Consider the following 19,413-nt stretch of genomic DNA (forward strand, 5'->3'; position numbering starts at 1 on the left):
ACAGTTTTGTAATTCATTTAACAAACCATATATATATATATATATATATATATATATATATATATATATATATATATATATATATATATATATATATATATATATACTGGCCTTTGTAAAAGTATTTTTCTACATTCTACACACTGTATTTGTTGTACCATATTACTAAATCTCTCTTTTCTTACATTGTACATATGCTCAAAGTTTCTTCTTAATTTTAGTGAAATATGTTTACTTTTATTTTTTATTTTTTTTACTTAGTGTGTTACTCATTAAATATAGAATGATATGTGCGGTAAGTATATACCACAAACTTTTTTAAATTACCCTTTTCAATTATCCAGATTTGGCCTTGCAAGGGTCCATCTGGATAATTGGTGTGCCACTATATACAAAATCTAACACTCTTACCATATCATTTTCAACTTCTAAATTTTCTGATTTAACTAAGCTGGTGTCTTCAATTGATAGGGATCGTTTTTCATTATCTAAATTTATTTGCTGTAATAAAAAAAAAACAATAAATTAATGCTATAAGTAATTATGTTCATGATTTATTCTGAAATTTATAAAATAAAAATAAATTATTTATCTAATTCGCTTACCACACACATAAATAGTGCAGCTACAATTTATTATAGCCACATAATTATTATTATTATTATTACAGTTACATAAAAATAATTATTATTATTAGTTGCCTTTAATGTGCCAAGTTTTATTCCAGAAAATGTTTCTTTTGCTAAATTTTATCAAAAATGGTGCTACTCACAAATTGTAAGGTGGTATTGTTTTTTACAAATTGTAATCTTTTACAATCAATTTGTTAAACTGTTGCTGTAATTCTTATGATTTAGTTTTTTCTAACCTTACTGACTGTATTAATATTGCTTTTGTTGAAATTTTTTATCGTGATAAATATCATTTATCATGAACATGAGAGAAAATGTTACCTAAAATTTTTCTGAATTCTAATCTTATTTCTCATAAATACTTCCCAGATAATAAAAATATTAATTCTGTAATATTCAGCATTTATTATATGAGTCTGATTGCAAATAATATTTATTTTTTATATCATCACATAAGCATGAAGCTTGTGTGGAGCATGGAAATGGAATTTTATAACATGAAAAATGTCATGCCTGACCGGGATTTGATATGGATCATGATATCGGAATTTTTGCTGATGAATCGCAACTATGTATTAATAATATTGTTGACTATCACATACCAAAAATACTTATACAATAATGTAATTTTCATAGCAGTCCTCTAGTGAACTTATTATCGCAATTATTAATAAGAAAAAACCCATAAGCTTCAAACACAATATAAATCTATTTTAAAATTAAATAAAAATGAAATTCATTCAATGTGTGATAAGGAGGGTAAAATGATGTTGAAGTGGGAAGATAAACGAGATGTCTTGGGTTTGATGACTTAACATAAATGGCGTAAAAGTAGTATGGAAAGGAAAGAAGACAATAGTTCCAAATGTTGTCAACGATTATATCTTTATAGACTGAGTTGATAAGGTGGATCAAATGCTGAGCGCATATCCATTCAAAAGAAAAAGACAAAACGGGCGATATAAAAGCAGTTCTGCCAACTTTTCAATATCACTGTATTCAATGCTCATAGTTTACATAAGAAAAGTGGTGAGACGTACAATCCTCTTCAATTCAGACAGAAAATTGTTGAAATTTATCATAGTCATTTCCAAAAAAGGTAGGCCCTCTTAGAAGATTCTCTCTCTGTGTTTAACTTGTAATTTCAATTTTTTCAAATAAATCTTCACTTCAATAGGGATTTTTTTTTTATCGATCTTAATTTTACTGGTTTTTTTAATTTAACTTTTTTCAATTCATTTAGCAAAAACATATATGTATTAAAACTTATTAAAGTAAATTTTTACCCAATTATCCAGATCTGGCCTTGCAAAGGTTCATCTGGACAATTGGTGTTTTCACTGTATGCAGAATCTAATAGCCTTACTTACCACTTCATTTTTAACTTCTAAATTTTCTGTCTTATTCAAGTTGGTGTCTTCAATTGCTAAATGATCTTTTTCGATATCAAGTAGTTCCTCTTTCAGCTGTAGTAAATCTTGCTGTAATAAAAAACAAAAAAATGAAACATATTAACAATATTGTTGATACTCATCTACCAAAAATATTTATAAAAAATGTAATTTTTGAAGCAGTTCTCTACTGAGAATTTACACAATTATTATTGAGAAAAACTTCCATAAGCTTCAAAAACAACATGGATCTACTTTATTATTAAGATATATTTAAGAACAAAATATTTGTAACACTCTAAGTCGAGATTTATTTTTTAATTATACTGTTAAAGTTGAGGAATCTTTATGTAATGATTCCAAAGTTTTTTTAAAATAAGCTAACAAAAACAATGATAAATCTATTTTAGGTGGCCACGAAGGCGGAGCGAATGTTCTCAACACTGATGAGGCTATTGGCCAATGTCGGAGGTCCCAGGGCATCTAAACGCAGGATATTAGCGTCTACGGTAGTGTTGGATATATAGCCGATACTACTGCTATCACATAGAATATTGTATGTGATGGCGGTAAGGTGGGAGGCCTTCAGACTGAACAGCAAGTATAGGAAGTTGGCAATCAGGGTAGCCCAATTATATAGGACAGTTTCCTTGGATGCTTCACTAGTGGTGGTGTGAATGCCACCATTGGACCTCATAGCCAAGGAAAAAAGGGATAGGATCACAGAAGGCAAGGACCCGTATGTTTATTGAATAGCAGGAGGTGGAAGAAGTCGAGTCGAGTTGTGGACGGAACCGAGTGCAGACGTGTTTCCTAGCTCCGCGATATTTTACTTTTTGATTGGGTTTTTTTGGATTTTTTACTGGATACGGACATCGGAAATTATAGTGGTATGGTTAATGGACACAAGTGCAAAGTTTTTTGAGTTTCGGTTTTTTTTTTTTTTTTTTGAAAATACAAAATTTTGAGGAAAGTGTAGTAAACTTTTATTGCTACTGCCCTTTTGGACAACGGTTAAGAACTGAAGGGGTGTGGGATTGTAAGTAAATACAACTACACGGACAGAGTGAGTTAAAAAGTACTTTGAATAAGGTTTTTTTTTTAAGTGTTCAAGTATATACATTTAACTTATATAGAGACAAATTTTGCAAGTCAAGCTTGTTCGTGACATCATTGAAATACAAGTAAACTTGTAAAATTTTCAGAAGTTTTACTGTGTACTAGTAGAAATTTTTCTAAGTGTTTGCGATACTTTACACGGGCAAACTCCTATCCTCCATATCTCCTATAGTTTTTACCATAGAACCAAAATTCCCAAATATCTATCCGAAACCAAAGATTTCTGACCTTCTGACCGCCCCTCATATTTTGACCCCGGATTTGGACACATACATTTTACTTCCCCCCCCCCCCCAAATTTTTTGGGGGGCACCTGCCCGTGTGGGGTATCATAAGACTCGGAATCAACCCCTGATTTCGAATCCGAAGCTCGCTTCCAATACAAGATAAGGCCTCTCCAGAGGCTGGGCCCTCGAGGGGAACTGCCGGAAGGAGGGATAGTGTTTCTGAAATCTCAGAAGACATGGACATTACAGGATTAAATCAAGGAAAAGCAAAGTGGAAGAAAGTAGAGGGGAGAACCGCCAAGCGGCCGAGAGCAGGCTCATCAGAAGAAGAGGAGGCCCCCCTTAATTTGAAGGAGGTTACGTACAGGCTGGGTAATGCACTATTACAGCTTAGGCAACTAACTGGCAAGGCCAGTGTAACGGCAATCAAGGCTCATGAGAGGGAGCTGACAGAAATTTATAAAGGTTTACAATGAATAAATGATGAGACTCCAGACACAGTTGACCAAAGTACGCAAACCGAAAGTCATGGCAGGAACGAGATGTCAGATATTCTAGATGTAGAGCTAACAGATGAACAACTGATAGACAATTACCCACACGATGGTCAACCTGGGTAATGAACAGGCTGACCCAGGAGAAAGATCTAAGACCAGGAGATGACAGCTGTTTTTTCATCGATTTGAATGGATTAAAGCCATCCAGCCGGTATGCTGGGACGGCACCTGGGACAATGATCTTACAAGACTCCACCATCCTCGAAGATGGAAAGATCACAAATACCGGAATTAGGTACACGGTAATGTATGACTCTAGAGAAGGAGATAAGATAATGGCCTCTCATATTATAAAGGCCTTACGAAGAGCTGTAGGTAAGCTGGAGTCAGCTGTCTTTGTGGTTCCCAGTGGTCCAGCGGGCATCATAGTGAGAAAAATAGTAATATACATGATGAGGAAGGGTAAGACCTTGCAGAGGATGTTACTCACCAGCCTGAGCGAACAAGGGAGGGCAAGGTCGAGGTCAGTATCAACAAGGAGGGGAACCCCCCCCGGTCGTTGAAAGTAAAACGGTCGTAGTAAGGGCCCCCGGTAAATCTTATGCCGATCTGTTGAAAACCATGAAAGAAAAGGTTAAGGTTGAGGAGGCCGGCGAAATACTGTCAATTAAACAGGGAAGGGATCAACAACTAGAGGTCTGAATTAGTGAGGCGCAGAAGGCGGGGAAGTTTTCCTCCCTGCTGAAGAACAGAGCAGAGGATCTCCAGGTGGATATAAGAACAAGAGGAGACCGCAGAACAGTCGTTCATGTAAAAGACATGCTAGGCGACACTACTGAGCGAGAGGTCAGGGAAGCGGTAGAGAAGGTACTAGGACAAGGAGAAAACTTTCAGGTCACATCACTAAGGGAGGCATTTGGAAACACAAAAAATGCCACGGTGGTCACAAGTCAAAGGAATGCAACAAAATTAATTGCAGCAAGGCTGAGAGTAGGGTGAGTTGCAGGGCCTACATCCGGACGGATATAGAGAAATGTTATCGATGTTGGGATGTCGGTCACAGCAGAAGAGAGTGCAGAGGCCAGGACTGTTCAAACCTCTGCTTCAACTGTGGTAAACCCGGCCAAGTAATTTAAGATTGCAAGGAGGCGACCATATGCCTGGACTGTGGAGCCACTTCACATAGGACCGGGAACCCGTGCTGTAACATAGGTCATGACTAAAGTAATACTAGTTAATAATAACAGGAGCCTACTCTCTAGTGATTTGAGCATAGAAATAGCAGCTAGATACGAAGCGGACTTCCTGGTGGCCACCGAACCTAATGTGTATTCGGCGGCCAGAGAACAGTGGCTGACCGATGGGAATGGTGATGTGGCAATTAGAAAGATCGTTGGAAATGTGGATTATGATCTGTATGGTAGAGGTGACGGACTCATTGCTGTTTGAAGTAAGCGATAAGATTATAATAGGTGTATATATCAGCCCTAACTACAGCAGGGAATCTCTTAAGAACAGACTCCTTGACCTCCAACAAGTCATTATACGAGCTCGGAAGAGAATTGTAGTCCTTGGAGACTTTAACTGCAGGACTGTTCTAGCTGGAGCGGTCTCCTCGAACGCTAGAGGAAAACTCCTGGAGGAATTGCTGGCAGCGACAGGAATGACATTATTAATGACGGAACAGCCACCTACCAAGCAAGAGGGCATCAATCGGTCCTGGATTTAGTTATAATTGATGGAAGGATGCGCACTGATGCAGCTGATTTCATGGTTCTTAATGACGAAACAGCCAGCGATCACAGAGCCATCTTTGTTAACTTCAGAGAGAAACGGCCAGAAATAAGACAGATAAATAACAATATCAGACTGTCTGATCAACAGATATATAGAGTGGCTAATAATGCGGCAAATAGAATTAGAAATAGTACTCAGATAACACCTGAAATATTCCAAAATATAGTTAAAGAAGAGATGGCGAACATACAGAGGAGAAATAATATTAAACATAATATGGTCTACTGGTGGTCCAGGGAGATAGAGGAACAGCGTAGAATTATGCAAAGACACAAGAGGACGGCCCAGAGGTTGCGAGCTAGAGTTGGTTCGGAAATAGGATGTAACATTGCGACAGAGCAATATAGGCAAGCGAGAAAGACGCTTAACTTCCTTATAAAGCAGGCCAAAAGAAGGAAATGGTTAGAACTATGCGAGGAGTTGAATGCTGATCCGTGGGGAAAGGCTTTCAAAATAGTAACCAAGCGTCTTGGGAGACAAGCTCCGACACTGAATGAAGAAACGGCTGCGTTGCAGATCAGAAAGTTATTCCCCAGAACGGAGGAGCAATATAATAGAGAGGTGATAGAATGCCAGGGAGGAAGATTTACACAAAAAGAGGTCATGGAAGCTATAAATAAATTAAAAAATAAGAAAAGCCCCGGCCTAGATGGCATCGCTGCGACCATCATTAAGATAATAGCTAGAATTGTACCTTGGGAAATAGTCGATGTAGCCAGCTACGGCCTACAAAATAGAAGCTTCCCTGAATGCTGGAAGGAAGCAAGAACAGTCTTCCTCCCAAAGGCAGGACAAATTCAAGAGAACACAGCATATAGACCGATTACGCTCATAAATAATATGGGAAAAGTACATCCGGAAAAACAATGTCTACATCCGGAACAATACGGATTTAGAAAGGGACGGTCCACGGTGACCGGAGTCGAGAAGGTAAAAAACTGGGCATTAAATTGCAGAAGCGGTACATGGAGGACTAGCATGCCGGCGGGGTCGTCCCTGCGGGAGCCTAGGCTCTTTGTGGAGTCAGCGCTGTCGATTAGAGGCCAAAGGCGTAAAGACCGAGTCCCGGTTCCCTGCTGAGGCGCTGGGGGACGGCATAGCCGGACCTTGGCTCTAAAGCGGTGGATTAGAGGCAGGCAATGTAAAACAAAAGATCCGAGAACGGGGAGGCCAACCTGCCGTGCTGGACGTATAGCCGGCGGGTGGGGGACGCCTCCTTTGAGAGTAAAAGGACACTCTCCCCGACTGAGTATACTTAATTGGATATCCGATCGGGGAGAGTAGGAAAAAAAAAAAAAGGAGGTGGAAGAATCCAAAAGGACATTAGAGCTATATTTTGATCCCAGAAGTAGCTGCTGTATTGGTCAATAGACCAAGGGTCATTTGGGGTCTAACGTCTGCAGGATTGGAAGGAGGTGTACAGATCAATGTCAGTATTGTGAAGAAACTAACACATTGGAGCACATCTTTTTCATGTGTCCTAGGCGGAAGGAAGAATTGGCATGTGATGGTTTGGACTCGCTTGGGGGTCATGCAGTTGATGCTCTTGTTCGGTGAGAGTTGGACCATGGTTTCTGGTGGAGTTGACCACAGTGGTTTCTGGTGGAGCGCTCCACCAGAAACTACTAAAGGAAGAACATGAGGTGAGCAGCAAAGATGTCAGTTGAGGGTAGTGCTGGGCACCAGTCTTTGGGGGCAGGTGACAGGTGTGCCTCGACACTGCCATCAGCAATGGCTCCCATGAAATGCATTCCTGCCATCTAAGGCTAGCACAGCTGTGTGGAGTTAAGAATCTACTTGTATAGTAAATATTGAGTTGTAAATATCATGTGAATGTGGTGTGTAAATATTTTCATGAATGTGAGGTGTACCTGTGATGCACGTAGTGCTGAAGTTGAGCCTTTACAGCAGTTCCAGTACCACATTGCCTGAGGGAATGGGCTTTTAGCGAGTCCACTGCAGTAGGCGGTGAACCTCACACCCAGTATGTACAGGCTACTGAGCGTTTGGTTTAGGCATGTTTTCCCACTTCCGATGTAAAACAAAAAAAAAACACTATTTTCTATTTTATTATGTACTTATTGATTTTGCATTCATGGGTCTCATGCCTGTCTATTAAATTAAATATAAATAAATAAATTAAAAAATTTACCTCTTGCAAAAATTTAAAAACTTACCAAATACAATTACCCAGCCTTTGCTTGAGAATAAAAATGGAAAATTAGGCCTTAACAACAAAGACAATTGCAAAAATATACGAAGTACTTCAAAAAATTATTAAACTGCCATGAACCAGTAAGATTTCATTTCCAAAATCCAACATGAACTAATTATGCAGACACCACCCATCTGCACAGATTACAGTGACAGGCCTTAACTGTCCATTTCACGACTCTAACAACATGACATCTATTACATTGATTGTGTCTAGCGGGTCAGTTACTGCTGCACACTTCTCATACTAAGTGGCCGATATGATGTTATACCATCAGGTAGTTTACCTAGTTTGATTGGTTTCAGCTATTTTCCATACATCGAGAAAATATTCAATGTTGAGAATGGATGTACAGTAATAATAATTATAATAGCTGAACAAGAACTTTACGATGAGTGAAGTTAGCATTGTAGATAGTTTATGAATTAGATAGTATGCAAACAATGAAGATATTGGATTTTAAAGTTTAATGATAAGAAAATTAGAATTTATTTTGCAAAAGCAGCAAAATTTATTTGTTCTGAATGAATACATAAAAATGTTAAAAACATCTATTCATATGTTAAAAACAGCTGCTGGGTTGTGTATGAGATTTTTCACTCATTTTCTTATTTCTGCATGCCAGCAATCTGTTAATTTTTTCAAATTAAAAATCTTTTTGGGTGCAATTAAAATTAATTTAATATATATTCTTAGAATTAAGCTTCACTTTAACAAAGCAGTACTTGCTGATAATACTTCCTATCTCTATCTATACTATTATATAAAGAGGCAGAGGCTATCGTTTGTTTGGGATAAACAAAAAAACTCCTTAATCACTTTCAACCAAATTTTTACCCACATTTCTCAGCATAACTGAGAAGGTTTTTAGATATGTTTTCAATCTCAAAAAAAAAATGAGTATATATCTGTAGTAGTGGAGATTTTCTGGTTGAAGCACAATCTTTAATGAACTGTGAGTCATCACTGTGTGAGGTGAGGTTGAACTGAATGCATCATATCAGTCGACTGAAAATATTACAAAAATAATGAGTAATATTAAATTTTGAACAATTTCTTTCTGTTTAACAATAATGACCTTCCCTTGGGGTATGCATGTGAGGCTAGAGTAGGTATACGAACACCTCATGGGAGGCTAGCCCAATCATTACTATGAACTATTAACAAACGGGGTGCCCCTGGACAACTTGTTTGGAGGTGCTCTTATATCAGAAAACAATCATCCGATTTTGAAAATTCAAACTGGGAATATATATATATAGTTTGTCTGTTTGCTCATGCATCATGTGAGAGGAAGCTGACTGATTACTTTCAAATTTCAGAATACATATGTGTTACCCCAGAGAAGGTTTTAAGCCATTAACCGAGGCCCTAGCTCCCTTGAACATTGAGATATTAAAAATTTCATTATTTCTTCACTCCCAAGATGGGTGAAGTTGTGAATTAAAGAAATTCATTAAGGAAAAGATAGATTTATTCTTCTACTTCATTAATGAATATTTCTGCCGCCATTGCAAAGAAATAAGTTATGAATTTTTCATTGTCAAAGGCGTGTGTACTTTAGTTACTATAGTTCCTATTACCTATATTTCATAATTTTAACCCTATTTTCAGGGTTCTGTCCAACCTCATCATGTATGTTACAATATCCAATAATTATAAATACTTACATGACCTGGATAAAATTCCTCCTCTTCTTCTGCCTTTACAGTGTGTACATCATTAATTTTAAGATTAATCCGAGGTGGAATGTCATCATTTAATGAGATCTCAGATTTCTATAAAAATAAGATGAAAAAAACCTTACAAAAATGTTGAAATTAATTAATATTCAATAAAATATCTTTTTTTATTCTGACAAACTTAAATATACCATTGTAAATTAAAAAAATATTTAAAAAAAAAGGTCTTTCAACCCATCAAAGACAGAAAAGAAGACACAAATTATTTAACCCCTTCATAGTTTTTGATGAAATAAACTCATCAAATAACTACCCTGATAAAAATTTCCTTGACGAAATAATTCGTCATCCACTTTTTTGCTGAAAAGTGCCACTGATGAATTATGAATTGATCCATTTAATTGTGTTTGTTGATGGGTTACTGTAACATATGCGAGTCTAGTTCCATTTTTACTCTAATTTATTGCTGAAGCGGTAGTATCATATTGTTTCTCTATTCTATATGTCCTAACAATGTATATTCATTATTCGGGTTATTTTTTACAAATAAATTAGTTGACATTCTTTATGTCAAGCAGACTAATCTTTATGTCAAAGATTTCATTAAAAAAAATAATAACTACCAAACCAGTTTTTGAGGTTTCACCTGTGGAAAGAGACTGATAATTATGAGATGCTTTTGTTTGTAGCTGTATATATGCTATCAGGAATTACCTGAAAGCCACAAACTGAAAGTTATTACACAAACAATCTCCTTTTTACAACTCTTGGATTTGGAAAAGTGTTAGCCCAAAGAATCAAACTTTTATTGTATTCCCTCAATTTTACTCATGATGATAATACTAATAAATCTCCAAAAAATAAAATCGATTATTGACTATCTTGTTAAAAAATTCAGAGATGTATATACACCAGAAAAAATTTTAGCAGATGATGAAAGTTTACTGGAAAGGTAGGCTAAATTTCATTCACTTTATTAGAATAAAATGAGCACACTTTGATATTAAGATATTTCAGAGCCAGAAACTGGATATATGAAAATAAAATTTGATAGCATATGTAGATGCAGGCACACAAATTGTAAAAACTCCTAATCATGGCTACACCACTAATATTGTCATTACTCTTTTTGAAACTAGTAATCAACTAGTAACAATAAAGCTATCCCACGAACATCCACTTAAATGAGGATGATATGCATGACATGTAAACAATGTGTAGTCTTGTACACTCAGGCGTAACATTCCTGTGACATATGGTTTATTGAGCCCCAACAATCAAAGTCTATAGGTATCCATGGTTTAGATTTTAATTGTCTATAAAAGCAACTAAATTTTACTAGGATTTGAACTTTACAACCTTTTGACTTCAAAAATCAGCTGTTACAGCAGTGTTAATTAACTGCCTATTTGCAACTCAACAAATATTAGTAACAAAATATATATATATATATATACAAACCTTTGTAAAAGTGATTATAAAAGCAAATGTCGATATAGTGTATCTTTTGTACCATATTACTATCTCTTTTTTCTTACACTGTACATTGTATTTTCATTTTTCAAATTTCTTCTTAATTTAACTGAAACACATTTACCTTTTATTTTTTTTACTTATTGTATTACCTATTAAATATAGAATCACACAACCTTTTTTAAATTACCCTTTTCAATTATCCAGATTTGGCCTTGAAATGTCCATCTGGATAATTGGTGTGCCACTGTATATAAAATCTAACACTTACCACTTCATTTTCAACTTTTAAATTTTCTGGTTTAACTAAGTTAAACTCTTCAATTGTTAGAGATCTGTTTTGATTATTCATAATTTCAAGCAGTTCCTCCTCTTTCAGTTGTACTGAATCTATTTTCTGTAATAAAAAGCAATAAATAAATGCTACAAAGTAAATATGTTTATGATTTATTGTACAATTTATAAAAGTAAAATAAATTGTATATGTAATTCGCTTATCATACACAAACAGCGCAGCAACAGTTAAATTATTATTAGTATTAGGTGACTTTACTGTGCCAGGGTTTATATGGAAAACCTAAGAAATGTTTCTTTTGCTAAATGTTGCCATACAAATATAAATATTAAAAATGCTGTTACTCACCATATAAATGGGTGTTGAAAACAACACTACCTTACAAGATGATGTTGTTTTTTACAAATTGTAAGCTTCTGCAATCAAATAATTTGTTAAACTGTTCGAGTAATTCTCATGATTTAGTTTTTCTAATCTTACTGACAGTAGTGTTAATATTGCTTACGGTGAAATTTTTTATCATGATAAATATAATTTATCACGATCATCAGAGATAATGTTACCTAAAATTTTGAAATCTAATTTTATTTCTCATAAATACTTAACAGATTATAAAAATATTCATCTTATAATAGTCAGAATTTACTAAATAAGAATATATGATTGCATTTTCTCATAAAAATTGATTGTAAACAATATTAATTTTTTTATCGCAAAATAAGCATGAAGCTAGTGCATGGAACATGGAAATGTCACTTTATAGTGTATGAAAAATGTCATACCTAAGCAGGATTTGATATTGATCATGAATATAAATTTATTAATAAGAAGAGAGTTCCATAAGCTACAAAAACAATATAAATCTACTTTAATTAAAAATGAAATTCATACAGTGTGTGATAAGGAGGGAAAAATAATGTTGACAACCAAATTCATATTAGACTGTGTAGAATTAATATGGAAAGGAAAGAAAGCAGTGGTTCTAAATGCTGTCATATATATACTTTTTATTCCCTTAATGTGTATGTTGCAATTTGTTCAAGTAGTTAACAATAAAACTACCCTACCATGGGCCAATTAGATGAGAATGATATGTAAACAATGTGTAATCTTGTACACTCAAATCTCTGCTACAGAGGAATTATTTTTTATCAGTGTTTATTTTACTGCGGGTTTTTAACTGAATTTTTGCAATTCATTCAGGAAACACACACACGCGCACACACACATTAAGGAATTTATTAATCTCAATTATAAAAGTAAATTTCTACACATAGAAACTTTTTTTTGTTTTTGCACCATATTTATTTTTTGTTACATTGTACAAATTTACATATATTCCAAATATCTTTCTGGGTCAATCCATTTAATGTGACCCAAGAATTGACACCAATTCCACCAAAAAAAAATTGAAACTCACCCACTTGTTTTCCACATGTCTCAGGACCTTAAAATTAAAATTTTTTTTTTTTTATTTAAGCAGTTTATTTGTGGCAGCCATTTTTGTTATGGTACACACACCTATTTTTGTGATTGCAAGGGTTTATGAAAACAATCGTAACTAAAAAACTGTAAGTCCGGAAAGAATGAACCAAAAAGTAATATATTCATATTTTTTCAGGGTGAAAGAGTGGTCTAGCGGTTTATTTACCTATCTCTCTTCTTTCTACGAGAAAATTAGCGATAAATTTGATCTTGAAAAACAGGGAAATTTTACTTTTGGTAATTTTTTTATGAGGCGAGGATGCCAAACACAGTTTGAATTATTTTTTTACATGTAGGTATTGTTAGTAGTTTTACCATAAATAATATGAATAGTGATATAATACTTAACCCTAAATATTTATGAATTTTTGGAAACTAATCTTTTTACATGATTTAAGTTTTGGCTTCAAATAATTTTGACGGGCTGGTAATAAAAAATTTTTATTTCCACCACTTGTAGTGTTTTTGTAGATGTTTATGGAAAATAAAATAGTTTCTTGTGTACTGTACTAATAAAAAAATTATAACCTCTCAAAAATCATGAAAAACTTGTTACAAGCAATACAATTTTGACTTAATAAAAGGGATTTCTTTCTTCTTGGCGATTTAATATCTTTATACTTAATACTATAGTTGAAATAGGCTTGTTTGAACCATTCAATTGCAGTGCTCATCTCATAACAGGCGCTTGAATTCATTTCCAGTCATCAGGAAAATTCATGCTGCAACATGCTCATTTATGCATGTTGCATCATTTAGCTTCGCAGTTACAGACTGGTGTGACTGACATTAGTCAGTGACCTGTTCACATCTTTACCAAGTGTCACAAATTTTATCCTATTTTTGAAAGTGTTTATTAAATAAATAAGTTTTCATCATTATATTACCAAATTTTAAAATTATTTAAATTTTTACATTATTTTTCAAGTAAAACAATGGAAGAACAATGTCCCATAGGAATTTATGTGAATGAAGAGTGTCAAAACATTGTACTGGTACAGTGCCAAAAGAACTCATTAAAATTTGTGAATTTACTGATGAAAACAAATAACTTATTTTTTTACATGTTAATTCAGATGTCACTAGTGTTTGTAAATATCACGAAAATGTTTTTGTCAACATTCAGTCACCTGCATTGACAGTTCTGTTGCAACCCTTTGAGAACTCATAAAAAAAACAGTTAAGAAAAACTTGACAAATAACATTAGAGCAAGCTCTAAAAGAACACATTTTCCAAATTTAAATTTAGTACCTGGAAAGTCTCTTTGTGTTAACTGTTTCAAAAGTATTTTTTTTCAGCAGAACAAAGAACTACACGAATGTAAAGACCAAGAGCAATATATTGCCCCACATCACATAATTGAACGATTGGATGCTGGTTGTAGCATTTTGGGTGTATCACTTCCATCAAAATTAATTAAAAATTAAGGTATTAGAAGCTACCATAAATATGTTCTTGTGTCAAAAGGCATTGTAAGATGTTACTTTACTTCAGACTCCAAGGACTAAGAAGATCATCTGTTGTCAAGTATTCCACCACTTTCACTTAGGGAAAAAGACTCTATTGCTTGTGTGTATGACTATCAATGGTGGATAGAAATGGTAGATATTAGCCTTGAAAATGATGATCTGCAGGTTCATTTTTCCAAGAGACATATTAGAAGAGATATCACAGCTGTTGCTTAACCACACTAAACAATAAACTTTCATTGCTACAAAAACAGGCTATTTCATTGAATAATTACTAAAATTTTGCTACAATTTAGTTTTTCTTCGTTAGAATTTTATTTTGGTGAACAAAAATACACCAATATATAAAGATGAATTCTTGAAAAAAAGATGTGAGCTACTTATTGAGATCTCAGTTTGGGTATGTTTTACAAATATTTTTAAATCAAAATTGTTTTAGGTTACTGTTATTGGTTAATTTATAATTAAATTACTGAAAAAAACTATTACTATAACTAATGTAAGTAATAAAAAACAATTTTAAAAAATATTGAAAACATTAACTTCAACAGCACAGGCGCTAAATATAAAAATATATAAAAACTGTCAAGTGCAAAGAAGACAACAAACCCCCTTGGAGAACTTATTTAGAGAGTCAAAATCATATAGCTTTTAACAGGGTTTTCATGATTTTTGAGAGGTTATAATTTTTTAATAGTACAATACACAAGACACTATTTTATTTTCCATAAAAATCTACAAAAACACTGTAAGCTGTCCACATTAGAGATTTTTATTGCTAACCCCATGAAAGTTATTTAAAGCCAAAATTTTAATTTTTTGTAAAAAAATTAGTTTTCAAAAATCATAAAAATTTAGGGGTATGTATATCACCATTAATATTATTTATGGTAAAACTACTAACATATACCTACATATAAAAATAATAATTCAAACTGTGCATGCCATCACTGCCTCTTGAAAAAAAAAATGACCAAAAGTGAAATTTCTGTATTTTTCATGTTCAACTTTATTGGTAATTTTCACACAGAAAGACGAGAGATATGTAAATAAACCACTGAAACAATCTTATACCTTGAGAAAATATGAATAATTTTTTTTTTTGTTTTATACTTTCAGGACTAATGGTTTTCTTTAGTTATGAATCTTTTTGTAAGCCCTTACAATCACAAAAATAAGTGTGCGCACCGTAACAAAAATGGCCACCACAGGAAAAATGCTTAAATAAAACTGTTATAAATTAGTTATTAAGACTGTATAAACTAAATAACTTTCGCTGTGAAGGAACATACGAAATTCTCCTGACTTACTAAAATAATTTAAAAGAATACTTTTAAGGTCCTGAGACATGTGGAACCAAGTGGGTAAGTTTCAATTTTTTTTTTTTTAATTGGTCAAACCATCCTTGCCTCACATCAAATGGATTGACCCATCCCTCATTTTGAAATATATGATGGTAACTAAAATTGGCTGAATCCATTTAGTTAAAAAATAACTGCAGTTTCCAATAACACCTTCATTTATTGTGTGATTTTTTTAACAGATATACAACAGTTTAAACGCAAGTAGCATCTTTCATGGCGACAACTACAGTAATATTGTTGAATGTCATGTACCAAAACTACTTATAAAAAAAAATTAATTTTCGAAGCAGTTCTCTAGTGAAATTATTATCGCAATTATTAATAACAAAAAATTCCATAAGCTTCAAAAACGTAATCTATTTATTATTAAGAATTATTTAAAAAGAAATTGTATGCAATACTCTTTGTCAAAGATTTTTTTAAAAATTTGCTAATAAAAATGACAACAGCAGATCTTATCCATCTTGTACGCTTTTTGAAGTGAGTATGCTAATAAGGGCGCCAATATTATATAACCTTTTCACTTAAAAATGTGAAAGTGTCTATATTAACGATTTTTCCTTAACTAAAATTACATTTAACTGTAACGATTCCTGCATTATTTTAACTGAGAATGATACTGAAAAGGCCATTTGAGTTAATGATAACTCTTTCGTAGGCCCAGAATATAATCATCCTCTTTTAGTGAAGAAACGCTCTGTCTTTTTTGTACAGTTTTTAACTAAGCTCTTCAATCATTCTTTCATATCTTGAATCATTTTATACTGATTTTCGTTGTGCCATTGGTGTAGTTAATATCAAATTACTTATTAAAAAACTTGCTGCGTGTGGATTTTATAATAAATTGTTGTCTTGGATATATCCATTTCGTACAAACAGAATTCCTTATGTTAAAATTGATAATTTTATCTCTAAGCCTATTTATGTTAGATATGGATTAAGACAAGGCATGCATTTGGGTTCTCAAATTTTCCTTGTATTTATAAATTACTGTTTATTCATAGGCTATTCGCATTTTTTAAATTTTTTGCAGATGATATATGAAATTGTTTAAGCCGATTACAAATCTAGTTGATATTCAATTACTTCCAATCAACTTGAACTGTGAGCAAAAATATTATTTCTGCTAACTTTAAAAAAATTAATTTCATATTCAATTTGGAAGGTTTGAAAATGTTGATATAATTGTGCAGCTGAATAATATAAAATAATACTGCAATACAAAAGGTATCTTCTATTAAAGACTTAGCTGTATGTTTTGATAGCAAGTTATCCTTCAATGAATAAACTGGTAATACTGTAAGTCACTAAAAATGATAAATTTTATTAAGAGACTCTACAAATTTTAATTAAAATTTTAGGTCATGCATTTATGAAGTACTAAATTAAAATTAATAAACTCTGTTGTTTGGTGACCTTTTGCTGACTTGCAATTAAAATTACCTGAAATACCACATAGAATTTTTTTTACATGTGTTGCATGTGATTCTATGCCAATTCTATGATTCTATTACCAATCATAACTTTATTCATATCTTTAATTTGTTAAAAATACCAAGAATTGAGAGATTTCTGATCAGGACAGATTTAATATTTGCTACTAAAATTTTTAGTAATTATTTTGACTTAATTTTCATGGTTCAATCAACTCACATAGATTATCTATTACTATGCCACCTATACTATGTAAAGTACACTTAATACCTTAACCTTTTCAAGAGCTATTCTAACTTATGAATGATAATTTTGTTATGTAATTATGTTGATTTTTTAATATGATTTTGTATTCATGGGTTTCATGCCTGTCTATATCAATTAAATAAATAAATACAATTTAAAATTTAACATACTTACCAAATAGCAATTGTACAGTCTTTGTTTTAGGGTAAAAATAGAAAATTAGGCCACAACAGCAAAGACAATTGCAAAATTCCAGCAAGTACTTTAAAAGATCATTAAACTACCAAGAAGCCAAGGTAACAATTCAATTCAAAATCTAGCAACTTGAACTGAAAAATCCAAACAAAATAATTAAATCAAAATATGCAAAATCAGCCAGAAATTAAATAACAAGGGAGCAAGGGTTAATTTTACTGCAGCAAATTACAGAAACAATCATGAAAACAACAGATGAAACAGAATGAAATAACGACAAAGGTATTTCCTTCTTACCTTTGACAAACAAAATCCTTTCAAAATATTACTGAATTAAATCAAACAACAACATTACTAAATAGACTCTTCCAAACACCTCTCATAGACAGCTTTCTTATAATTCCTTAATGACTGTTCTTTATGTTTTATAGTGGCTTGAATGAGGTTATATTTGATATTGATTCATTTGTGATGGCACTATTAAATAATTACTCTGAAGATGAATTTTTAATTAAATTAAAAAAATTTTTTTTTCTACATCCTGATCACCTTGCTATTTCTTATAAATATATTTACCTAACATTATTTCATGTGTTTTATTTAAATAATAAGTTAAAAAAAAAAAGACATCATGAAAACTAGAACTAATGATCTCCCAGTTATAAGATTTTTGAACACTCACTATACCACTTGGTTCCTGTGACTAAAAATATACAAATAACTTACTTATTTAATAAAAATGTTAAATTAAGTTTACTACAAAACATCACGAGTTGGAAGCTGCCATTTTGGATTTAATGGAGGAATCCCCAACCAAAAACTATACAAAAAGGTAATAATAAATTCCATTACAAGCTGAACCACCAGCCCACACTCTTGTTATCTAAAAACTTTTTCTAATTTGTATGCCCCATTTTAGAATACACTTTTTTTTTTTCAACATGCCCACAATAATAAATGTTACCAAAAATAGGGAAAAATACTAACATTATTCAGATTAAGCAGAATTCAAAAAACAATGCAAGCTTGTTTAAATATATAGATGTCAATAAGCACAGGTTCACTGAAGTTCTTTTTATTATATGTCAGTGAAATAGATTGATAATATTGGTTTGTAAATCTTTGTTTACACACATCTTTGTTCTACATTTCAAATTATGTGTGTGTGTGTGTGTGTAGACCTTTGTAGACGCGTTAACCACTAGACCAGACCGGTGGGTTAAAATTAGAACAATTTACATGACTGGTTAAAGTTCACACCAATAATTGATCAATACAAAAAAATCAAACTTAAATTCTATTGATTTATATTTGAATAGCATAACATTACTTACTTAGCCAGATAAACAAAGTAAACACCAACAAGTACACAATAATAAAATTAGAACATCTACTACATCTCTTCCTAACAACGCTTTCCCACAAATTGATCAGTGATGCCAACACATGCAATTGTATACTTTAATACATACGACCTCTGGATATAATCTTGGAAAAAAAATATAAATACATACGTATAATATTGCACAACATACTTAAAAATAATTTTTCATTCACGGAAAAGTTAAGTGGTTTAATGTAAAAATAAAAATTGTACTGAAATTTTCATAAAATTCTTAGAAGCGATTGTAATTTATTAAAATTAAAAAAAAATACTAAGCCAGCATTTAATAATAATAACAATGTTCTCATATACTTGTTAGGAGATGTTTATTGGTCCCAGATATCTTGAAACATGAACATCTTTGTACGCGCATCGCCGACAAAATACAGAATGCATCACCCTAAATCCGAAGTCAAATGTCTAAATATCTCTTAAAGAAAATGATAGAGGCCTCCTCGACCTAAAATCACTTTGTAACAGACACATTGCTTCAATGAAGTGATATTT

The 19,413-nt window shown here is 32.7% G+C and overlaps 1 protein-coding gene and 1 long non-coding RNA gene across 2 annotated transcripts in view; both read right to left on the minus strand.

Moving 5' to 3' along the window:
• Nucleotides 1-11,385, minus strand: part of LOC142317932 (uncharacterized) — a 47,201-nt gene extending 35,816 nt beyond the window's left edge. Inside the window, exons 1-4 of the mRNA XM_075354470.1 lie at nucleotides 11,320-11,385; nucleotides 9,549-9,656; nucleotides 2,003-2,113; nucleotides 412-501 (exon numbers count right to left, since the gene is read on the minus strand). Coding sequence (XP_075210585.1) covers nucleotides 412-501; nucleotides 2,003-2,113; nucleotides 9,549-9,656; nucleotides 11,320-11,385 — 375 coding nt within the window. The remainder of the gene's footprint in view (nucleotides 1-411; nucleotides 502-2,002; nucleotides 2,114-9,548; nucleotides 9,657-11,319) is intronic.
• A 299-nt stretch (nucleotides 11,386-11,684) lies between these two features.
• Nucleotides 11,685-18,943, minus strand: LOC142318430 (uncharacterized). Its single transcript, XR_012754907.1, has 3 exons — nucleotides 18,857-18,943; nucleotides 17,502-17,656; nucleotides 11,685-11,891 (listed from the first exon to the last, which is right to left on the minus strand). It is a non-coding gene; the product is annotated as an uncharacterized LOC142318430 (long non-coding RNA).
• Between the last annotated feature and the right edge of the window lie 470 nt (nucleotides 18,944-19,413).

The sequence above is a fragment of the Lycorma delicatula genome, chromosome 1 (genome assembly GCF_047948215.1).
Source record: "Lycorma delicatula isolate Av1 chromosome 1, ASM4794821v1, whole genome shotgun sequence".
NCBI lineage: Eukaryota > Metazoa > Arthropoda > Insecta > Hemiptera > Fulgoridae > Lycorma > Lycorma delicatula.